At 37.4% G+C, this 21,612-nt stretch overlaps 2 protein-coding genes across 3 annotated transcripts; one reads left to right on the top strand and one right to left on the bottom strand.

The window, feature by feature from the left end:
• Positions 1-4,450: 4,450 nt before the first annotated feature.
• Positions 4,451-5,811, top strand: LOC130714744 (transcription factor HEC3-like). The gene has a single exon (XM_057564686.1). The coding sequence runs from the start codon at positions 4,451-4,453 to the stop codon at positions 5,258-5,260; it is 810 nt and encodes a 269-aa protein (XP_057420669.1). The 3' UTR covers positions 5,261-5,811.
• A 5,163-nt stretch (positions 5,812-10,974) lies between these two features.
• Positions 10,975-20,819, bottom strand: LOC130710864 (uncharacterized). 2 transcript variants are annotated; one of them, XM_057560248.1, is made up of 6 exons: positions 20,462-20,819; positions 20,201-20,380; positions 19,351-19,477; positions 18,797-18,910; positions 12,237-12,407; positions 10,975-11,259 (listed from the first exon to the last, which is right to left on the bottom strand). In XM_057560248.1, the coding sequence occupies exons 1-5, from the start codon at positions 20,750-20,752 to the stop codon at positions 12,292-12,294; spliced, it is 828 nt and encodes a 275-aa protein (XP_057416231.1). In that variant the 5' UTR covers positions 20,753-20,819; the 3' UTR covers positions 10,975-11,259; positions 12,237-12,291. The 2 variants fall into 2 exon arrangements, with proteins under 2 accessions (XP_057416231.1, XP_057416232.1); XM_057560249.1 differs by having other exon boundaries at positions 12,232-12,407.
• Between the last annotated feature and the right edge of the window lie 793 nt (positions 20,820-21,612).

The raw sequence follows: 21,612 nt of genomic DNA on the forward strand, positions 1-21,612 counted from the left end.
TATATAATATATATATATATATAATATATATATATATATAATATATATATATATAATATATATATATATATGTTAAAACAAAGCATAGTTAGTGAACAAAGAAAGACAAACCCACGGAGGAAACCTTAGCCATCACAGAATGATTGTTTTGTGCATGCGCAAAACAACATAGAATTATGATATATAGATGTGCGCAGTGAAAGTCATGAGCAGGTGTGTGTATGTTGTACTTGAACACTCTGAAAAAATCATTAAGAAAAGAAGATCAAGAAGAAGAAATGATCACACAGCCGGAGTGTTACCCCACCCGTCTGATCATATATCATCAGCCTGATCAGGATTCAGGATATATATAGCTGATGATGTAATTTGGTTTTTGGCATATATATGAAGTTTGTTGAATCTAATAATAAGTTCTGACTATGTATCTCATTTCATTTCATATGACTTGTATACATATATAGAGTACCACCTGCTTCTGTGTGAATCATAACTCCCTTTCCCCTTTCCTTGCTTCTATTTTCAAGTTTCTACTCTTTCTATATATTCCCCTCCTCCATTTCAGAAATTTGTGATAGCGACACACACATTTCCCATTTGAGAAAGTGAGAATTGAATTGATCATCTATGTGTAAATTCGCTAATATTTCATTCACCCATTTTCACCTCCAGCCAGAGTGAGGAAATAAAAAAAAATTGACATATATAATGAGTGCTATGATACGAAAAGAAGAAATAGATAAACGATAAAAAAGTGAAATTTGAATTAAAGAAAAAATGAGAGTGAAACCACAAGGTGTGGCATGCTGATTGCTCACCTCGTTCCTTAATCATGAGGTTGAGTTCGAAATTTGCTCATGGGAATGAAGCATATTATGTGATTAACCGTTTACCGCTTACTAAAGCATCCGCAGTAAGAGGATTAGTCATTGCATTGTTGTTCGACGTGAATATCTAATTAAAAATAAAGTGTGAAAATAAAATGTGAATATAGTGTGAATAATACTGTTTCTCTTAAAAAAAAAAGTGTAAATATATGTTGATGTAAATTATAATGTCACTAATCCAGAAACAGAAAAACCTCCTCAAATTAGTTGTAGACACCATCATCTATAACCTTAATTGAATCCATTATTGCTTCATCAGCATTATAGCTAGCTAGCGTATGTATTCAAAGCGGTTTATGTGCAATTAAGCCAATTAATTAATGTATTCTTTAATTCCGAAGACCAATCAAGGTTACTTTATTGATATAAGGAGACTTGGGAAGATTTTGAATAATGTTGGATCAAAGTTTTGGGTTTAACTTTTACTTCTTTATGCAATAAAATTTTAGTTTTTACACAACTTTTCTTAGAGAGATCCTATCCCCTAACACTTATGTGGCGCTTATGATGACATAACCCAACCCGTTTGCGCCTTTGTGGTAGTAGTTAATCATGTATATTTAGGAGTGAGCTTCTACTGGTTTTCCTGACATGTCATGGGCGCACTGCCCAATTGTATGAATGTGTTTTCCCTTTATTCTACCATTTTTTATAAAAAAATGTGGTGTATGAATTTCTTGTGTTGCTCGATATTTTTGGGCAGAAAGGTTTTTCTATTAAGCTAGTATCATTTACTAAAATTAGCCTAAATGATATCTAGCACTAATTCCTTAAATAAAACCATACACAGCCGCTAGATATTAAATTAGGCTGTGTATGGTTTTTTTTTTTCGATTTTACCATTCATTGGACAATGTTCTTTCATAAGGAAATCCTTCTACTTTTGGAAAGTATAACATCAGCTTCCTTTTTCAAAGATTAGTTGGCTTGAAGAACACGATACGAGCTTAATTATTTGGTGGTGAGCTAATTTCTCATTAAACAAAATGATCATCAATGAAATTGATATTCAATCGTCTATTATGGTGATGTTTCTTGAAATCAATGATTCAATAATCAATACCATTAACCGCTTTTAATTTTTTGTCAAAACAATACCCCACTAGTGACAAATATTTTCACTCATTTGTTTGTTTAAGCCTTTGTTTAACATAGCTGCTATAAGACTCGAACTCTGTAACAGTGATTGAACTAAATCAATCATTTACTAAGAATTAATCTCTCATATATGAGATATAAATCCAAGAATTCAAACCACACACACACATATGCAGGTGATGTCAAAATTAATTATGACCTTGGAATTGTCTTCTTATACATCAATAAATTGCCCTATATGTCAGTCCCTTATAAAGGAATTGGATCAAATTAAATTGAAATTGTGTTCTGTCTCAATGATGATATACATTTATTTCACATAGTCTTTTGAGAGATCTGGAGGAATAGGGCGTACACTATATATATCTATGATAAATTTATACATATTTTTAAGGGTTAAATAAAGTTTTGGTTCATGTATAATACACTAAGTTTTGAAAATGATCTCCTCCGGAACAAAGTTTGAACTCAGTCCTTACTGTTAGAGAAACAACCTAATTTTAGTCCCTGAAGGAGGTGGCGGTCCGATTATCTTTGCCACTTCTCACTATTAATTAACATAACCCCGACAAGATTGGTGAAGTGGCAATTACGCGTAGGATCAATGAAGCCATGTGACAAAGGTCACCGGACCACCACGTCTGACAATGACAAAAATTAGATAATTTCTCAAACAATAAGGATTAAGTTCAAATTTTGCTTGAAAATGGATCATTTTCAAACTTACGTATTTTACAGGGACCAAAATCTTATTTAACAATATTTTAAATTAAATGTTTTTCTTCATTTTAAATACACATACAAAGATGCTTCTAAATATACTAATTATATTAGCTGCTTTTTCTATAAGGATGTGATGATCATGGGAAATATTGTTTAATCACACAAAAGCTTTCTCACACGACTAGCAGGACTTGTCTATGCGTGTTTCCTTGTGGGATATAATAAAAAGTGAACAAAACTATTCTTATAAATTAATATGAACGTGTTTTTACTTAACTAAATTGATATCCAAACACATACATAACCGTATAAATTTGGTCTTCGATTATTATTATTCAATGTGTAAGCTACAACTCTGAACTGAAGACGCCATCCAATCCAACTCATCCATCCCAAAATTGAATGAAGGAGACGGGAGCTAAATTATACCAAGAAGCAAGAAGCATATATAAATAGCAATAAAGGAGAAGCAGCCCTAGAATTTCAGTGCCCAATTAAAATATCAATTGGAGAGAGAAATTAAGCCACCTAGTCTTCCATAGGTGCAATTCTTTTCACCCTATAGCTTCCTGGGGATGTTCAAATTGGGGTTAGCAATAATTAAACTTGACCTATACTTGATAATTTGGTCGTCTTAATTTTGTCAACTTAGATCATGTTGCAACTAATATTAGAATGCAACTAGATTAACTCCACATCCTAGATGAAAACATGTTATCCTTTAAAAAAAAACATGTTACTAATATAAATCTTAGTAATTGTTTAAAACATTAATATATTAATTTTTGAGACATAAGAAAAATATGAATTTCCTCAAAATTGAGAAATATTCTTTGAAATATAATTCAAAATAAATTTTATTAATTACTAATGTATGCATATGATATTATTAATCAATAAATCAAAATAACTATACAAATCCAAAATATGATGTCAGCTCAGCTTTACTACTTATATACTGTCTACACGAGTTTTATTTCATTCGCATTCAAGTTATCTTCCATTCAAAAGACCATTGTTTGACACATGAAATCTGATGACATACATATTAGAGACAATTTTTAATTAACATCCGCTAATATTTATAGCGCTTAAAAACCGTCAGTAAAATGTATATCGAATGTTTGCCTATTAGATTTCGTATTTTCACGTATGAGTTATGTCCTCTTTTCATTCACTTCATCTTCCTATTTTTCTCCTCAGTTTCTCTATTTCTCTTGTATGAGTGTATTTAGGATGTGAACCAAATTTTTCTGAAACTAGACGGGCTATGAATCTATGACCCTTTAGATTTCGTAACCCTTGAATTTTTGGAGAACCACATTGAATATCCCTTTAATTTGCTGCACCACCTTTTATTTCTCATTGATTCGTCTAATGCTTTTTGCAGTCACTCCCCTTTCAGTAAAAACTCGTTACCAAAGACTTTGCCCTCTCTTTCTCTTCCTTGGGCCCCCTCTAGCTATTCCCCTCCTCTAGTCATCACCTTTTGAACAATCAAAGTTATTCATCAAAATGATAAAAACAGCTTCTTCAAGCCACTTAACCTAAGAAAGAAAACCCTTCTTCACCACATCAATTAACCACACAGCTGGCGTATATATATCCTCTAATTACTTGATAAGGTAGATATATATGTAGTTAAATTACTCATAATTATTGGTGTTTCATTTCAATTGATCAAATTGAAAACCCTCTTTCTCTCCCTTCTCTTATATTTTTCAGCAAATTTTTGTTAAGTCATGGATACAAACCAAAACAACAACACTACTAGTGCATTCACAAGTTTGAATAGCACTTGGAATCTGGAGAAGATGGATCAAGACCCTATAATTCTCCAACTCCACCAACAAAACCACCAAATCCCTTCAGGGGTTTGGCCCTACCACCACCTTCTTCACATGCCATCTTCATCAAACACCATCACACCCTCCTCATCAGGTTCTCTCAGTGATATCTTAGGAGTCCACAGCATAGAAGAAGGAGAAGAAGAACAAGAAGAAGAAGAGTTAGGAGCAATGAAGGAGATGATGTACAAGATCGCTGCTATGCAGCCGGTGGACATCGACCCCGCCACCATCCGGAGGCCGAAGAGGAGAAACGTCCGCATCAGCGATGATCCGGCAAGTGTGGCGGCGAGGCATCGGAGAGAGAGGATCAGTGAGAAGATACGGATCCTCCAGAGACTCGTCCCTGGAGGAACCAAGATGGACACGGCGTCCATGCTCGACGAAGCCATTCGCTATGTCAAGTTCTTGAAGAGGCAAATCAGGTTGCTTCAGTCCACCACTCCTCAACACCACCCTCCTCCACAACCACCACAATGTGTTGGAATTGGAAGTACTACAGGTGCTCCTCTTCTACCTCCTAGCACCTTGTTATTAGCCCCTTCTTTTGATTGGCCCTTTGCACCAAATTTATTACTCAGTTCCACTGCCACTACTGTGGTCGCCACCAACATGCCGGCCCGACTAGGAATTGAAGCCGTTGGCCACGGTCATGCTTGTGATGCCTCTTCCAGCTTTAATCATCATGAGGTAATCAGTGAATAATTAGTGGATGATAATTAGGTCATGATAATTAATTGCTTAATGTACGTATATGAAACCTAGGAGTACTGCTTGATGATATCAGTATGTAGATTATTGTCTCAATGCCAAAAAAAATAGAGAAGAAAAAAAAAAAAGGAATGATCAAGAAGATGCAGGTAGAGTAGGTGTGTGTTTGGTTTCACAATTAGCACAAAATTACATAGAAGCTGAGATTTGTAGCTTCTGATGACTAGAAGTGATTTTAGAGCATTTCATGTAACCGAACTTGGCATAAATGTTTTAGGGAAGTGTGATATATGTGTGAGGGAAAAGGTCTGTTAGGATATTGTTGACTAATGGTTCTGAAGAATAATCATAACGGTTGGCTTGGTTACGTAGCTAGAGAGGCATATATATATTATAATAATATATACTCTAGATAGTTTCAGAAAATGTGTGTGTGTATGTATGTAGTTTGGATATCATGTTGGCCGGAAAGTTTGTTTGGCCATGATATGTTTCCAGGAATAAATTCAACTGTGACGTGAGAAGCTGTTTGAATCAATAATGAACATCGATTTTTGGTATATCATGTCATCTCTTTAGATTTCTTCTCTTTCTTTCCGTGCCCTTTAATTTCCTCTCTCTCTCTTTTATAAATGCATAATTGCACATTTGCATGCTTATTGGCATGTGTGCCACCCTTGTTTATATGTATACATACACACACTCGGAATCGATCGAAGTGTGAATTCTACTCAACAAGTGACAATACATATAATGTGAGAATTTAACTAACCATAGGGTCTAGGTTTTGAGTCTGATAATGTTGAAGGAAACACACATGGCTACACCTCAAGCTGAAGATGGTTTTTTTATTATTGTTATTGGGGCAACTACTTAATTCCCTTGTAAGTTTGACAGGGATTGTTATTATTACAGGCTTGTGTGAACAGGTGAAATGATTTTGGTTTTACATTAAAGAAGCAATTCCCAGCAAGATGCTGCAGTTGTTTCCTTCTGTGCTTGATTGATTAATTTATATGGGTGTCGCACTTCAAGAGTGCTTAAAAAGTATATTAAAGATCTTTGTTACTTTAAGTATTTAAATTATAAAGTACTAACTGTTTTTTCTTTTCAGTTTTTAAAATATTAAATTTTTCTAGTTTTTTTAGTATTTTTTGTTGTGGGTTAACAAACGTTTTGAATTGGTCTGAAAAAAGAAAGCTTGTTCTTCTCTCTATGTTTTGCTTCTCTTTATTCTTCCCTCATTGAGAGTCATCTTTATGATATGCTTTTATTAAATGTCTACTTTCTTCACCAATAAGAATGCGTATGGGGATATTTGCAATGCATGCACATGAGCATGCCAAAATTGAATGTATTTAGTGTAAAGTTATATACATACTGGCACTTAACCAAAGGGATGAAATATATTTTATCGTCTAGTTAATCATCATTCATTATTTGCACTACAAATAGATTTGAGTTTTGACTGTGAGTAGAGGGTTATATGTGCTGATTACATAAAAAAATAAGGCTTAATCCAGTTTTTTTTTCCTATTTTTGGCATAAATATGACTTTAGTCCCTCGCCGGAGTAAAGGTGGGGATTGGTCCACAGTTTTTGGCAAAATGATTGGCTTTGGTCCTTCCGGCCAGTTGGGTCAACGCCGGAGGGGCTAAAGCCATATTTATGCCAAAGGATAGGGACAAAAAACTGGATTAAGCCAAAAAATAATAGAGGTGTGAGTGTATGAAGTTCAATGTATATTCATTAATGAGCTGCAAAATTAAAATACATGTTGATATTTATGTGTGAATATTGCATACAGTGTATTACTCCCTCCGTTCCTATATATAAGTCACAAATAACTAAATCTCTTAGATTAAGAAAAGTAGTTACTAGTAATAAATTTGTAAAAAAAATGATTTACTTTCCTAGATTACCCTTATTTACTTTCCTATGATTTTCTCTCTCCAAGTTAATACTTCTAAAGTTTATCATCTCTTTCATATTAAATATGAGGGTGAACTTGGAAAAACTTATTTAATGCTTCCTAGATATTAGAAAGTGACTTATATTTTGTAACAAATTTTTTTCAAAAAATGTGACTTATAATAGGGAACGGAGGGAGTATTATATAATGCATTTGAAGATACAATTCTAAGCCAATTTTCAACTCAGCATATACACATTTATAGAACATGTTTTCTAGCATACACCACTTAAAAAGTGGTGGACATAAACTACTAATTATAAATCTAGTTTCCCAGTAGTATATGTATGTAAATCTGATCTCCAGTTTTCAACATTGCTTTTATCCAACAATCAATTAGCATTAGCAAAAGATAAGACTAACAACCACTTGCAATCAGCTAGCACAATCTCTAATTCATTAATTATACTATATAGTTTGCATACTATATACCATTTGTGTGTAATTTTTTGACTTTAGGGTATTTGTGAGTACACTCCACGTGTAGGGCTCTTAAATCTCTATAATTAAATATTACACTTCAATTAATGGCTATAGGATTCCTCTCATCAATAATTATAGCAGAAATTATTCTTCTGAATAATTATAACATAATTTAAGCGAATAAGTTAAAATCAAGGGATATAATGCATGCCATTTATATGTGTTCTTTTGGAAAGAATTAGAAATTTGTTTAGTTTTGGCAGTGAAAGGTAGATTATTTTGCAAAGAAAGAATATCTTGTAGTCAGCTGAAAATGGAACCGTGCCATAAACTCGAATGCTTCAATTAAGACCATACAGAGACAGATCAAGTTGTACTACTCCTGCATCTAATTATAAGAGTTGTGCAATTCACTATTAAACCAATCAGTTTTTGGATAATTAATTATCAGATTAGGGTGTTAGTTTTGAAACAAGCAGCACTGTCGTTATGACTTATGATTGTGCATTTCGTTTCGCAATGTTGAGCATTTCTCTCAAATTAATGAAGGGCAAGGAACATATACAACAGTATATATGGTGGTCATACTACATAGGAAAATATTTGGTGCACATACAAATAGTTTGACTGTCACGAATTGAGAAAAAAGTAAAACCCTATAAATTTGTTCAAATTTTTCCATGAAATTTGTGAGAATTATCTTGTTAAACAATTATATGTGATTAATATTTCATTTTCTGAAGGAAAGTCTATAAGAAAATTCGCAAAAAAATAGTTGTAGGCCAAATTGCAAGATAGTGCGTGTCGTTCAGGTGTCTCATTTCTGTATGTCTATCTAGGGTGACCCTAGTTCCCGAAGGATAGCTCAAGTGGTAAGAGTTAGGGACATAAGGGTTGGGTGGAATGAAGGGTGAAAGGTCCCGGGTTCGAACCCGGAGAGGAACTAATTTACTAACATTTCTAACAACTAACATTTGTCTATCAAAAAAAAAAATCTAGGGTAGCTTGTATATCAATAATCCATTTGTAACTTATGGAGTTCGATTTAAAACTATATGTAATAAGTAGTTTTATGCTATGTTTGGATCGGTAGAAGATAATATAACGAAATAGAGTAAAATATGATGGAACATAACGAAATCGAATAAAAAAAACTCATACTATTGTTCAGATATTATATGATGGAATGCAACAAAATTACTACTTTATTATTCTCATTTTGTGTGCCTGAATGGGTGTCGACACGCCCTAATTGATGCAACTCGGTTGACCTAAAGCTGACCTGACATCTACACACCTGGCTTGCCCATTTTTCTAGCTAACTCAGCGTCGACCCACTTAAAACCCTAAAATCATGCCTAAGACCTAAATTTGACCAGCACATTTTGCTTGTCTAACACGTCGTCAACTTCCTCGAACCGACATCGACCAGCTTGGCACGATGCTGACCCGACCTATTCAGATTGTGTTTAATGTTAAGGGTTTACAATTATGATTTGGGGCATTTAGTCATGTTCGGGTCAGCCCGACCCGTTCGTGCGGGTTTAGGTTTAAGGTTAAGCTTTTAGAGATTGGGATTTAGGGTTGGGTTTATGAATTAACAAATTTATGTCACCCAAATCATGCCGACTTGGACCGGTCGGTTTGTTATGGAAGGTTCATGTCAAGTTTAAGGTTTAGGGTTCAAGTCTAGGTTTATGGAAGGTTCATGTCAAGTTATGGTAGACCCGACCCTCATATGTTGCCAAGGCAAGATTAGGTCGGCTGAATCTTTCAAGTTGACTAGGCTCACCTGGTTTGTTCGAACAAGTTCATGACAAGTTTAGGGTTCAAGGCTAAGTTTAGGGTTGAAGTCAACCTGACACGTTCATGTGGCCGGTCGCCTCATATTGGTTTAGAGTGTGGGTTTAGTCACTTGGCTCGTTCAGATCGATCTGATTTACTTAGGACGACCCGACCCTTGTATGTCTCCAATGCCAGTTTAGGTCGGCCCTACATGCTTAAGTTAAATTTTAGGGTTTAGGGATTAAATTTAGTCAGGAGAGAGAGTGAGAGAGAGAGAGAGAGAGAGATATGGAGTTTTAGAAAATCATAGGGTTCATAGGCTAGCCCTAGCCCTAGGGCTTTTTATGGGGTCAAAGGTACGTAAGGTTATGCATAAGCCAAGCCAAATGACAGTTACAAACCAATGATGTCAAGCCTTAGAGAGAGCACTCACAGTATAACACCACAAATACACTATAGAGCAAGCTAGCATGCTTTGATACACTTAAGACGGTGTACACCCAAACCCAAACAAAACCAAAAATTTAACATAACTACAACCAAAAAGCCAACTCCTAATCTCATCCAAATCTTAATCTGCTACTTCACAAAGCGAAAATTTAATTTTACAATCAACCCCATCCCCTCCCAGGGGCTTTTCTTGTGTGAAGTTTTTCACCTTGACCCATATGGGCTAGAACTGGGCCAGAGTGGGTAGCCCCAAGATTAACCTAATCCATCCTCAACATAGTATCAAATGAGACTTCTATGAACACAATTTTTTTTCTGGGCGGGTATGTGAGACTATCGGATTGTTAGCACCTCACTTACACGAATACTACTGCTGATCTTGGTATCTTTAAAATATGCTCCAACAAGTATGAATGCGGACTCACATTTTCTGTCACTCAAATATCCTCCACCATGCTTATATAATTCTATATGTACAGTCTTCTCATAAAATATGTACAAACTCTGAAGTGTAGCATTCTACCTCTTAATTGCTTTCTGAGTTTGAGATAGTGGTAGAAAAAGCTTCATTGAATGGTAAAAGAGTACAAAAAGCAATAACTTCAGCAAGGGGAGCCCATCGTTAAAAAGCAACAATCAAAATCTTGGAAATTGGAATCACGGCACCAGGAAAGATCAAAAGCTTATTTGCCTCTTCATTTGTCGATCATGTGTCACTCTATAGTGTTTATCTTGGTCTTAGATAATGCATTTTCATTTTTCGGATTTATTTTGCACCTCCCTTTCCACAGCAAAAGCTTTCCCTCTTTGATTGTTATTGCATGAATTGATGAAAATAAGGTAAGTTTAGGAAGTTAACATTGAGATAGAATATACATTTATTTCTGTATTCCGTTTTGCAATCCCTAACAAATATGCAGGTTGGTATGAGACTAACGAAACTCAACCCTGCAATTGAAACATAACACTTTTTTTGTAACATGCTACTTCACCAGCCCAAAGCATAAAGCAAGACAACCAGAATCTTCAGAACAAATCGAAGCACATCCTCTGTAGTTTCAAAGACCAATACCACATATGACAGCAAATCAAAAGATAAATGAAATTTATAAATGTTTTTCAAGTTATATTATCAGCCAATATCTGCATAGATCACAGTACTATATTAAAACTGTTAATTCTTAACCGCTAATGACAATAAACACTGACAACCAATATAGAATGACCCAAAGGAGAAAAAACGACAGTGAATAACCAAAACATTTACAAATTCCAATCATGACTGCATTTCCACATGACTTATAAACCCTGAAGTCCTTCCAACAGTGTTCAGCTCCCTTACAACTCCGCATTCCAAAATTACCTAGAAACCAATCATGTGATGAATTAGACTTCATTATCTCATAAAGATTTATGATATGATCATGATGTACCTAACTCGTCAGTGCATATGATCATGCAAGAAATATTTAGAGTGTTCTTGTTTGGGGAGAAGAAAAATTAAGGGGAAGAGAAAATAAAATGAGATGAAAAGGTTTCGATTTTGTTGGCATTTAAAAAATGTCATCTTATTTCAGCTGATGTAGGTAAATAATGGGAAATTGTTTTGAGCTCACTTGTATCCCATACGAGTGTCAAAAAAATTGGAAGGTAGTGTGTAAATGAGTGGCAATTTACTTTCATTTCACCTATCTCACAATATGTTCTACCAAACAAGGGTGAAGTAACTTCAATTTTTAAAATATCCAACCTCTCAAACATGCTGGCCCTTAACATCCACGAAGAAAGAGCAGTTAAATTAGAGAACAATGAAACCAAGAAGAATGCTAGTTGCACTTTCCTGGTGATTATAAGAAATCCCATGTGGGCCCCAATAAATAACTTGATCCCACTTTATCGGTGGGGCCAGCATGGAACTTCATATAATACTTGAGTGTTTTGAAAGAGTCAAAAAATATTTAAGAAAAATGCTAGCCATACACTCTTTAACACTTGAATTATTGGGTGAAATTCATATGGATCCAATCAAATAGAGATTGCCTCCTCCCAAATAAGGAGTGACAGCCATATAATACAGGTGATCCCATATGAATATCACCCAATAATGAAGTATGTATTGAAGAAAATGTTACAGAATGCACTGCTGACATTTCTCTTTCTCAAAAGTCAATGGAATTACATGAACTGCTCAACTTGATGTTTATGAAAATAAGAGTCGTGTCTTCAGAAACCCTAATTATTATAGACTACACTATCAATCACCTTCATATGATGAATCAGTCAACAAAAGCCCTTTTGAAGGAAATAATTTTATCAAGGGCATGCAAGGCCAAACCTTACCATCCTAGACAGTCTCTTTCTTGCTTAATGCTGCGATCACTTTGCTCAACCAAACTCAGCGTTGGAATTGGACAGAATAGGAACCAGTGTTTGGATCTTTGACTGTTTTAAAGTTGTCCACACTCATACCAAAGCGGCCTAAGACAGAGTTGCCCATTTCTTTCAGTTTCGCTGCAAATGATGATAGTGAAACATACTCAGTATAACTTGAAAAGTAAGTGATATAGAAACATTGTTATGAACTATTCACAAGCTAAGGTAACACTTAGATTTCTAGAACAGAATAACAAATATACAATGACAAAAAATACAGAACAAGTAATAAGCTAAGATGTATATGTGGTGGTTCAGCACCCGAAGAGCAACTAAGAAGAATCCAAGCCAATTCATTAGTTTTTCTTGAATAAAGCACTTTCCACCTCATTCTAAAATATCAAATAGTACATATAATCAGATAATCCTTGTGTTTTGCCTCCAAAATTCCCAAACAACAAAAACCAGCTCAATGTCCTCACAAAGAATACAAACATTCTAAGTACTCTACAAAGGCAATACATGTATGCAGGTTGAAATGCAGTCAGATTGCAGTCATTCAACAATCTGAGTTGCACAATTCATGTGTAGAAAAAATCAATAAGTACATCTATCAATGACCTGGGTATCCCCCAGTGCTTAAAATATCTTAACAAGGTATCCATAGATTCAATTGATAAAACAGTTTCTTCCAGAAAATGTCTAATTTGACTCAAGAAGATTTGGATTTTGTTTCACCTATATGAACCACTTGAAAACAAGTTCATGTTAAGAATCAATAGACACATAACAAGGTGTACTAAAACATAGACAGTGTTTACAGCACAACTCAATACTATATTACTGAGACAAATAAGCCGAGAAACTGTCACACTAGTTTTGTAACACGGAGTGGGAAAGAAAGGAACGGAATAATTGAAGTTAGAAAAGAGCACAAAAATATTTTTCTTTTTTGAGGTGCCCTTTCAAACTCACTCTGGCATCGTTCACCACTTTATTTGTCCAATCACTCGTTATCAAAAAGGAAAATCTGAATGTAAGCATAAGAAAACGGGGGAAGTGCGTCTAACCCTCCTTGCTCATGCTTCTTTACCTCATAACTTCTGCTGTTTTCCTCATCAATTTTCTACCTATTGCATCTCTGAAGTTTGATGTCCCCTTCCTTCATCTCTTCGACAAGTCCCCTGACTACGGTTTCCTAGACATGTTTAGGTATACCTGTTTTTCAGTCCTTCAGCCATATAATAAAAGTAGTTACTTTTTTATCTACAAATTGTACTTCCATTGGTTATTCTCGCTAAAGGTTATAAATGTTTGTCTCCAAATGGTCGGATCTACATCTCTAAAGATGTTCTTTTTTATGCATTAGCTTTCCCTACTCCACTTTTGAACAAACCAGAGCACCCTCTCCATCTACTCTCTCCGATTCTCCAAAGCCCAGATACAGCATCTATACTGATAGAGCTCTTAGTGAGGGTGGGGCCACAGCCAATGAGACCAGGCCCAAAGGATGGAAAGTATATGTGAGAAAGAATAAGAGAGGGGAATCTTAGGAGGGTGAGCTGGCACAAGTTAGTTACGGCCTTTGCGGGTAGGAAGGGTGTGAGAGGTGCGTAAGGCTGAGTGGAGATTCTCATATAAGCTTTCTGTTAGAATGAGAAGGACGAGGATGAGAAATAGGTTGTTAAGAGTAGAGTGAAGAGAGTCTCTTCTTCTACAGGAGTCTTACTCTGGGGCAATAGCAGTAGCTATTGCATTTCTGTTTCTTCTATTTCAGTATTAATCAAAGTGTTTCCTTATTCTCATACCTTGTTCTCTATTTCTGTATTTTGGTTCTCATCAAATTGGTCCGACCTGCCGGATCAATTTCTTGTCCAAACGAGTAGCAACAGCGATGGGGTGGGAAATTCAAGCCACACCAGAGATGCGAATTCTGTTGGGAGATGGAAGCAAGGTGATGGCCAGCGGTAAGGTTGAACATGTGGGAGTGGAAATTGGTGATTACACAACCACGGTAGAGACAATCCTATTTGATTTGGATGGTATTGACTTGGTTTTGGGAGTAACGTGGCTGATTACCCTTGGAGACATGCTAGTCAATTGGGGGAGACAAACCATGAAATTTCAGCTTGCTGGGAAGTGGTTCTTTTTGCAAGGACAGAAGGGAATACAGCATAAACAGTGGGCTTTGCAGAGCATTTTTGGCCAAAATGAGGAGCACGAAGGTGAGAGCAAAGAGCTGCAAGCAGCGCATACTACTAAGAACACCAAAGAAGTTTCAGGACTCTCTGAGAAACAGCTTCATCAGTTGGAATCACTCCTCAGTCGTTTCGAGGACATTTTTAGGGAGACCATGGGATTACCTCCAAGGCGGCAGAAAGATCACCAGATTAATCTTGTAGCAGGACAAGGGCCGGTGAATGTGAGGCCATACAGGTACTCCCATCACCATAAGGACGAGATAGAAAAACAAGTCAGGGACATGTTGAAATCAGGAATCATTAGACACAGTCAAAGCGCCTTCTCCAGCCCCGTCATCTTAGTGAAGAAAAAGGATAGGTCATGGCGCATGTGTGTGGACTACCGCGAGTTGAACAAGGCAACGATCCCTGACAAATTCCCAATTCCAGTGATAGACGAGTTATTGGATGAACTTCATGGGGCTCGCTACTTCTCCAAGCTTGACCTCAAGTCGGGTTATCACCAAGTGTTGGTGAAAGAGGAAGATGTACACAAAACTGCATTCCGTACCCACGAAGGGCACTATGAATACCTTGTGATGCCCTTCGGTTTGATGAATGCCCCTTCCACCTTTCAAGCGTTGATGAATGAAGTCTTCCGCGACCTTTTGCGTCGGAGTGTACTTGTTTTCTTCGATGACATCCTCGTGTACAGCTCGGATTGGGATCTGCACTTGCAACATTTGACCATGGTATTTGAGAGACTACGTGCACAGCGTTTGGTGGCGAATCGTAAAAAGTGCACTTTTGCCCAGAATTCTGTAGAGTATCTGGGTCATGTGGTTTCACAGGAGGGAGTGGCAATGGACCCTAGCAAGGTGCAAAGCATCACCTCATGGCCAGTACCTAAGAATGTAAAAGGGGTACGTGGTTTTCTCGGGTTGACTGGATACTATCGCAAGTTTGTGCGAGATTATGGTAAGATCGCTAGGCCACTGACTGAACTTACAAAAAAAGAAGGTTTCAAATGGACTTCACAAGCTCAGCAGGCATTTGACACACTCAAAGCACGAATGGTGACTGAACCTGTACTTGCATTACCAAATTTCTCTCAACCTTTCACTATAGAGAGTGATGCTTCCGGGAATGGGGTAGGAGCCATACTTCTCCAGCAAGGCAGACCCATAGCCTACTTTAGTAAAGCCTTGAGTGCTCGCAATCTGTCCAAATCTGCTTATGAGAAAGAATTGATGGCCATCGTTCTAGCAGTGCAACATTGGCGACCATATTTGTTGGGGAGACAGTTTACTGTATATACTGATCAAAAGAGTCTACGCCAATTGCTCCACCAAAGAATCACAACCGTAGACCAGCAGAATTGGGCCGCCAAGCTCCTAGGATATCGTTTTGACATTGTGTACAAACCCGGCCCAACGAATAAGGGAGCAGATGCTTTGTCTCGTAGATTTGAAGACGGTGAATTCCAGTCCATTGTCTCCTATCCTCAATGGTCAGAAGGCAAAGAATTGGTTCAAGAGGCCCATCAAGATGCTAAGTTGGCCTCGATCATTGCTGCGATACAATTGGATCCTTCCAGTAAACCTGGCTATACTTATGATCAGGGGGTTTTGTATTATGAAAATCGCCTTGTAATCTCTGCTTCATCTCGCTGGATCCCTCAACTCCTCAGCGAATTTCATGCCACACCGCAGGGTGGGCATTCGGGTTTCTACCGCACATATCGCAGGATTGCTGCAAATATGTATTGGATTGGCATGAAGGGGATGGTTCAACAGTTTGTCAAGGCCTGTGATGTGTGTCAAAGGCAAAAATACTTAGCTACCTCACCAGGGGGTCTGCTCCAACCGCTACCAATTCCGGAGAAGATATGGGATGAGCTTTCCATGGATTTCATAACAGGTTTGCCCAAGGTCAGAGGAACTGATACAGTGTTTGTGGTGGTTGATCGACTGTCCAAGTATGCACATTTCATTCCTTTGCGCCACCCTTTCTCTGCCAGAGGTGTGGCAGAAGCTTTTGCCAAAGAGGTCGTGCGTTTACATGGAGTTCCTCGATCCATAGTAAGCGACCGGGACCCCATCTTTGTCAGCAACTTCTGGGTTGAGCTTTTTAAGTTACAAGGGACACATCTGACTATGAGTACCGCGTACCATCCTGAGACGGATGGACAAACTGAAGTCATTAATCGTTGCTTAGAGACGTATCTTCGTTGTTTCATCGCGGACCAACCGCGCACATGGCTCTACTGGCTACCCTGGGCGGAGTATTGGTACAATACCACCTACCATGCGTCCACGGGAGTGACTCCTTTCGAGGTAGTCTATGGTCGTGCCCCTCCCACCTTGCTCCGTTTTACTGTTGGGGAAACGAAAGTGGAAGCTGTAGCTCGAGAGCTGTTGGACAGAGATGAGGCACTGCGTCAATTGAAAAGTCACCTCCTTCGAGCTCAAGGATATATGAAATCTCAGGCTGATAAGAAGCGCACAGAGAAGCACTTCGACGTGGGTGAGTGGGTCTTCGTGAAACTTCGACCCCACCGCCAACAATCTGTGGCACAACGCATCAACCCAAAGCTATCCCCACGGTATTATGGCCCTTTTGAAGTGCTTGAGCGCATAGGAGCTGTGGCTTACAAGCTTCGCCTTCCCCAAACATCTCGCATCCATCCCGTGTTTCATGTGTCTCTTCTAAAGAAAGCAATCGGGAATTATCAGGTTGAGAAAGAACTTCCAGAGGGCCTTGCGGGAGAATTGCCACCATCAGTGGAACCCAGCACGGTGCTCGCTGCCCGCACCATCCAACAACAAGGGGAAACTGTGAAGCAATATCTCGTTCAGTGGAATGGCAAGTCTGCAGATGAAGCCACTTGGGAAGATGAGTTGACTATTTTAAATCAGTTTCCCGCCTTCAACCTTGAGGACAAGGTTGTTCCTCAAGCCGGTGGAATTGATAGAGCTCTTAGTGAGGGTGGGGCCACAGCCAATGAGACCAGGCCCAAAGGATGGAAAGTATATGTGAGAAAGAATAAGAGAGGGGAATCTTAGGAGGGTGAGCTGGCACAAGTTAGTTACGGCCTTTGCGGGTAGGAAGGGTGTGAGAGGTGCGTAAGGCTGAGTGGAGATTCTCATATAAGCTTTCTGTTAGAATGAGAAGGACGAGGATGAGAAATAGGTTGTTAAGAGTAGAGTGAAGAGAGTCTCTTCTTCTACAGGAGTCTTACTCTGGGGCAATAGCAGTAGCTATTGCATTTCTGTTTCTTCTATTTCAGTATTAATCAAAGTGTTTCCTTATTCTCATACCTTGTTCTCTATTTCTGTATTTTGGTTCTCATCATATACCTCCTACCCCCATCCCTCCTCCAATTCCCTCTTCACCCCCTGCATCTGCATCCCCATCTTCTACCACAAGCAACTCTCAGCAGCTGAGATTCTGTGAATCCAGCCCTAGGAACTACAAGTTCATTCCAGCATACCAGTTGTTTACTATGATAATTTGAGCAGTTATAATTTCGCTCTCCCACAATCCTATTCTTCATACTAGAGCAAAGCAAATAGAGTTTGATAAATTTTTTGTCAGAGAGAAGGTTCTCAATACAAGCTTTACAGTTTCTCATGTTCCAGAAGAAGATCAACTTGCCGTCCAGACCTCCTCACCATACACCTCTCCAAGCTACTGTTCACCATAAAAGGGTGTTTGATCCTTTTCATATCTATAAACCACCTGGGTCTGTTTGTGGGGGTGGGGAAGCATGTTAGTGCAGCTGTCAACATAGCAAAATTGCACGTGTTCAATACACCTAATCACATATAATGACTATCTATTAGCTTGATAATAGTTAGAAATTGTTTGTTTCTGATACAACAGTCTACTGTAACTGTCAATACAGTTGCATCGGATGCAACTTCTCTGTAGTCTAGAATACCAAACAAATACTTCACCTCTCTCCCCCTTCTATTCTCTCTGAATTTGCTTGCTGCTTGAGACCTATATCTAATGAACATACATGAATGGTTTTTGTATTACATACATTTACATTATATATCTAACAATGAAGAACACAAGTAATGCAACGGAAGCATGCCTACACACCACCCTACGAAAAAAATATATATATTTTGAAAAAATCAAAAAGATAAAAAAGACTTACGGTTGGAAATACTATTCTGGGATAGAATATTTCTTTCTTTATTTTCTTCTGTAAATTTTATCGTGATATAGTGTAGTTATTACGACAGGTGATCATTATTTTTTCCTTATTTCCACAAATTAAGATTCGTGTACAATAGCCTATAAAATTACTAGTTTTCAAACCCTTTCAAGTCTTACCAATCATTTCTTCCTTCATCTTTTCCCGTTTTTCTGCAGCAAGGGGCTCAAGTCGCCGAATGGCTTTCCTAGCTTGATCATTTGAGGGATCAATTTCTAAGATCTTTTTGAGATCTGCAAATTATTGTTAAAGAAAAATTAAGAAAAGAAAATCAGTGAGGTAAAAGAGATGGTTATGAATGAGTAAAATATGTAACTGAGGGCTATTAGAGTGCAAAACACACAGTCATGCATGTATATAACTATATATTAAGGGCCAAAATAAAAGGATAATCAGAATAGCCTCCCTTAAGTTAGCACTTATTACACCTGACACCCTTCTTATTTAAGAAATTGCACCTCCCTTAATAATTTACAAAAGGAAAAACAGTATTACATAAAGTAGGGAAGGTAGGTGTAATTCCTTAAACAAGGAAGGCAGTCCAGTGCAAGAATAAAACATAAAGTAAGAGATGCAGTATAATTTCCCAACTTCATAGCAGGGTCAGGTGTAATAAGTGCAAACCTCAGAGGAGTTTGGCAACCCCTCAACCTCATATGAAATTTGAACTCACCAGCAAGGGCCTCTTCAAAATGCTCAAGCTTTTCATGGGCCTCTCCTCTTCTTACCAAAGCTTTGACATATGTAGGATTCAGTTCTAATGCCTTTGTGCATTCTTTAATTGTGTTTTCATATTTTCCCTGAGGTATATTTGACACGTGTCAAAGAAAATCAAGCAATCCACTCAATCAATTACAAATATGATAAGAGGGGGCACAGAGATGATCTAAAGACTCCATAGCAACTTAATCTAAAACAAAAATTCGTAAAATGTTAACACATACGATTAAAAAGATGAAAAACATAGGTAAATAAGAATAAGGTATCTAGCTTCCATTCTTATTGTCTTTTTCTTAAACAGACCCCACTTGATTGAAGCAAACTGAGGGATCAAATTTGGCTCAAATTTATTACCTTAGGAAACTAATATACCCCAGCTAACTTCTAGTAAATTAATATCTATCCTCAAATTTGAAGTCTACAAGAAACTTGGTTGATGCTCATCAATTTAACTATTTTTTTAAAACCCACGTTAACATGCTTATGGTTGGATCATATTGCTCACAACTCTTAGGTTGCCACTTTTCCTATATACTAGTTATGAGAAAGGATTAAAAATTAATGAAAATTTATATTGAACAAATAATACACAAATAAAAATCAATTTTAGCTTTGAATTCATTAGTATGTAACAGAAAAGATAAACCAACTATGAACTTCAACCTATAATGCAAACATAGAAATGTCGGGAACCGAGATAGACCACTATGAATAATCTGTCTAGCAATCAAAAAATGAAATCAATAGTTCATCGTGTTGCTGAAAATTGATATTGCCATTAACAGCATAAAAGAAGGCCATACTAGTTTGAGAAAGCACACAGCACTGTTTGAATGGCAAATTGATCGGATTTCCACAGATGAAGGCATGTCTGGCGCAACTTGTAAAGCAAGTTCATACTGCACCAATGCCTCCTCATACTTCCCTTCCAGAAAAAGCTTGTTCCCTTCTGTCTTTGCTTCATTCGCTTCAACCAATGCTTTCTGATACATAAGAAACCACACTCAATCACTGATCGAAGCGAAAAACGTAAATTACCAAAACCCTAAATTTTGAAATCAAACCTGATTCGATTCTTCGTCATTGATCGAGGCAACGTCGGAGGAAATGATGCTTGGAGGATCACCCTGCTCCTGCTCTTGCTCTTGCTCTACCTGCTTCTGCTGCTGGTCCTCTTCCTCCTGATGGTGCTGCTGCGGTTGTTCGGCATGTTTGTGGTCTTCCAGTCTGATATCGTCGGCGTCGCTGGCGAGATCGGTGTCGCTGGCGGTTTCGAAGCCGTCGGAAGCATCGTTGGCGGTGGTGGAGGGGTTGGCGTTGCGATCATGAGTGTCGTGGTGCTCAATCACTACCATCTTCTCGAAGTTTCGCTACTGGAATAAGCGATTCTCTGTCGCACAAAGAAAATTAATAATTTGATCTTGGTTTATAAGATATGAGGTCGGACTTTTTTTATAATCGACATAATAATAATATGCAATTTTTTGTATTCTTCATTTTTTTTTTTGACAGCAAAAAAAAAGAGTTAAAAAATGATGCAATTAAAAAAAAATGAGTTAGTAGATTTTAGGAAACTCAATTTTTTTTTAACAGTTACTGCAATATATGAAACGGGGGCATAGAAGCAAAAATGTCTGCGGTTATAAAAGCATCAACTTCAGGTGGGACCTCCTCAATCCACACACAAACGACGAATAAGGAGGCATTCCTAGCCAAAAAGTCAGCTACAGTATTGCCAGAACGGCGAACAAACGAAAGGGAAATAAAATCGGAAAAACGACAAAATTGAAAACAATCATTAAGAATAGTAAAAAAAAAATCATTCAGGCAAATGAGGATTTATGTCAACGTTGAACGCATATATAAATTTATGTATATTGGATTTGTTTTTGTCTTAATGGGGAAGTATTACTATTGGCGACATTGTGATTTTTTGATAGATTTGGACGCTTGAAGAATATCACATCTAAGCCCAAGAGGGTTGTTTCAGGTCCAAAGTGGATGAATGATTATATTTAAGTCTAGTTAGAAGCCCACCTTACTATATTTCCTTAAAGAAGCGGCCTTTTCACTTGTATAGCTTAGATGAATGATAGGTTTACCCTTAGTCCTAACAAAAATTGAATGAACTTTGATCTCTTCTGGTACCTTCCTCTCTATATAATTGTTACCTAACCATAGTACTAAGTTTTGGATGGAAAACACTCCTATCATT

This window comes from Lotus japonicus, chromosome 4 (assembly GCF_012489685.1).
Source record: "Lotus japonicus ecotype B-129 chromosome 4, LjGifu_v1.2".
NCBI lineage: Eukaryota > Viridiplantae > Streptophyta > Magnoliopsida > Fabales > Fabaceae > Lotus > Lotus japonicus.

Coding starts and splice junctions, on each gene's coding strand:
- LOC130714744 (XM_057564686.1), top strand. CDS start 4,451: ATGGATACAAACCAAAACAACAACACTACTAGTGCATTCACAAGTTTG.
- LOC130710864 (XM_057560248.1), bottom strand. CDS start 20,752: ATGGTAGTGATTGAGCACCACGACACTCATGATCGCAACGCCAACCCC. Junction 20,381..20,461: donor ATGACGAAGAATCGAATCAG/GTTTGATTTCAA, acceptor CTTATGTATCAG/AAAGCATTGGTTGAAGCGAA. Junction 19,478..20,200: donor CTGTGTGCTTTCTCAAACTA/GTATGGCCTTCT, acceptor AATATACCTCAG/GGAAAATATGAAAACACAAT.